This window comes from Branchiostoma belcheri, unplaced genomic scaffold, assembly GCF_001625305.1.
Source record: "Branchiostoma belcheri isolate BF01 breed outbred unplaced genomic scaffold, Haploidv18h27 scaffold101, whole genome shotgun sequence".
Lineage (NCBI taxonomy): Eukaryota > Metazoa > Chordata > Leptocardii > Amphioxiformes > Branchiostomatidae > Branchiostoma > Branchiostoma belcheri.
This window is the reverse complement of record NW_017802392.1, coordinates 878,417-881,339: the sequence shown is the minus strand read 5'-3', so window position 1 is coordinate 881,339 and position 2,923 is coordinate 878,417. Positions and strand designations below refer to the sequence as shown.

At 41.9% G+C, this 2,923-nt stretch overlaps 1 protein-coding gene across 1 annotated transcript; it reads left to right on the top strand.

Annotated features, from left to right (window-relative positions):
• The first annotated feature begins 491 nt into the window (after positions 1 to 491).
• Positions 492 to 2,577, top strand: LOC109474069 (carboxypeptidase N subunit 2-like). The gene is made up of 3 exons (XM_019774292.1): positions 492 to 674; positions 747 to 1,943; positions 2,557 to 2,577. The coding sequence occupies exons 1-3, from the start codon at positions 492 to 494 to the stop codon at positions 2,575 to 2,577; spliced, it is 1,401 nt and encodes a 466-aa protein (XP_019629851.1).
• Positions 2,578 to 2,923: the final 346 nt, after the last annotated feature.

The window sequence follows — 2,923 nt, the reverse complement described above, 5'->3', positions numbered from 1 at the left end:
AATCTAAAATACGCTGTACTCTAAAGATGATATATGTATATAAATTATACATACATATGGATATCCTTGCAGGGATTCGAACCAAGAACCCTCAGATTCGAAGTAAACAACCCTAGCCTAACCCCAAAGGCATCTTGCCACACTTTCAATTCTACATAATTATATAGTTAGCAGAAAACAAGGGGCAAAACGAAGTCACACTGGACACCTAGAGATGTTCTAAAATCATTGATTTTCAAAGGCCACTCCAACCTAATTTTTTTTGTTCTATGACATTTTAGATGAATTATTATTTACCAAGAGGGCAAAGCAAAGTCATAGGAGGACAATTGGAGTGTAACCAATTTTTTTCTCCACTAGAAACCAAGAGTTTAACCTGGGATCTTATGTTTATATTAAGATTTAATTTTTTAATTAAAATTCGAGGTCTAACATAAAGTTGGAGTGGCCTTACTGAGGAGTTTCCCGTTTCATTCAGGTGGCAGGACACCATGGGAAGAAAGCTGCGACACGTGCTGATTTTCCTTCTCATCATGCTAAAGGAGCCCAGCATGCCAGAAGCTGGCTGTGACTGTAAACCATCATCACACTGCGGAAAGGGCATCACCAGCATCCCTCAGAACCTCCCAACATCCATCTCTGAGTTGGACTTAGGAAGTAACCAAATTAACACTGTAAAACAGTTTGAGCTGTTACGGTATAAGAATTTGTGTACGTTGTGCCTGAGAAGCAACAAGATAAGAAAGATTGAAGCTGATACACTTGCTAATCTACCCCAGCTACAATATCTATCCTTTCGTAACAACCAGATAACTAACATCCATTCTCGTGCATTTACCAACCTGCCCAAGCTAAAAGAGATGCACCTGGATTGCAACAACATAACTATCATCCATTCTGGCACATTTGTAAATCTGCTCCAGCTACAACTGTTGTGGCTGAGATACAACCAGATAACTACCATCCCTTCTGGTACATTTGCTAATCTGCGCAAGCTACAAGAGTTGCACCTGGGCAACAACCAGATAACTACCATCACTCCTGGTGTAATTGCAAATCTGCCCAACCTACAAACGTTGTACCTGTTTTGCAACCAGGTGAAATACATCTCTTCCGGTACATTTGCTAATCTGCCTGAGCTACAAAATTTGTACCTGCACTACAACCAGGTAAAATACATCCCTTCTGGTACATTTGCTAATCTGCCTGAGCTACAAAATTTGCACCTTGAAGTCAACCAGATAACTAACATCCCTTTAGGTACATTTGAAAATCTGCCACGGCTAAAAAAGTTGTGCCTGAAAAAAAACAAGATAACTGCCATTGGTTCTGGTATATTTGCAAATCTGACAGAGCTAAAATCACTGTACCTGTCCTACAACCAGATAACTACCATCAATTCTGGTACATTTGCAAATCTGACAAAGCTAAGATCATTGAGCCTGTCCTACAACCAGATAACTACAATCACTTCTGGTACATTTGCAAATCTACCGCGGCTAGGTGTGTTATCCCTGATGAACAACCAGATAATTACCATCGATTCTGGTGCATTTGCAAATCTGCCAAAGCTAGAATCATTGTGCCTGTCCTTCAACCAGATAACTACCATCCATTCTGGTGCATTTGAAAATCTGCCAGATTTAGATCGTTTGAAGCTTCGGTCCAACAAGATGACAGCCATTCCCCTGTCAGTTTTCTGCTTGTCCCTATCTACTGTCAAAATAGAAATAGACATTTACAGTAACCCCTGGCAGTGTGACTGTAGGATGGCTCCCGTCAAGCTCATCCATGCATTTAAGAACCAGATAATTTGTGCCAAACCCGCCAAACTTAAGCGACGGAAGCTTGAAAGTGTCGATCCTAAAGAGTTTATTTGTAAAGATCCAACCATATCACCACTAAGTGTTGGTAGCTGTTCTGCTGCAGTGTCGACACCTTCAGTTAGTAATACAGAAAGCAATACTAGTCCATCAGTCTTTAAAACCACCGCTGGCTCAACAACAAACCCTGCAGAAAACACAAGCAGAAAAATCTCTCTAAACTCTCACTTCAAGTTCAATACTGCCCTAAAACCAGATCCTGACTCAACATCAAGCCCTGCAGGCAAAACAAGAGTAACGCTACTTTTGCCCCTTGCAATCACTTCAGAGAAACCAGAATCTGCTCCCAGTTCCCCTCAGTTAACCACATCAACACGACTACCTGATATCCAATTGATCTCACATAATTCTCAGTATCACTGGTACTCCAAGTTCAATGCTGCCCCAATGTCAGATCATGCCAGCAAAACAAGAGCAACACTAGCTTCGCCCCTTGCAATCACTTCAGAGAAACCAGAATCTGCTCCCAGTTCCCCTCAGTTAACCACATCAACACGACTACCTGATATCCAATTGATCTCACATAACTCTCAGTATCACTGGTACTCCAAGTTCAATGCTGCCCCAATGTCAGATCATGCCAGCAAGACAAGAGCAACACTAGCTTCGCCCCTTGCAATCACTTCAAACATACCAAAATCTGCACCCAGTTTCCCAATACCTGTTCTCATAGGCTCAGTCGGTGGTTCAGTAGCAGCTGGCATTGTCATGATTGGCGCCATCACTTTTATAGTGTGGTGCAAGATAAAGAGCAGGCGTCCTCCTTTAGGGTTAAATCCCAATGTTGTTGGTGGTAACACAAACACAGCAGTTACTGTATTGGCCAGTGATGATGATCATGAGGATACTGATAACCTACGTGTTCAGAATGGGCAAGGCCAGGATAACATTCAATCTCTGAACGTTGGAAATCTATCCCATAACCAAGTACTAGCTGCCTTGGCGCCAAATCATATGTATGCAGGTAACACATCAGTTTCTGAAATGGCCAGTGGTGATGATCACCAGTATGAAGATATTGATAAACCAAGTGCTAAGAC

Bases quoted from the DNA above. Each gene is read 5' to 3' on its own strand.
- LOC109474069 (XM_019774292.1), top strand. From the start codon at position 492: ATGGGAAGAAAGCTGCGACACGTGCTGATTTTCCTTCTCATCATGCTA. The intron at 675-746 runs GTAAAACAGTTT...AAGATAAGAAAG, and splicing joins GAAGTAACCAAATTAACACT to ATTGAAGCTGATACACTTGC. The intron at 1,944-2,556 runs GTTAGTAATACA...CTGTTCTCATAG, and splicing joins CTGCAGTGTCGACACCTTCA to GCTCAGTCGGTGGTTCAGTA.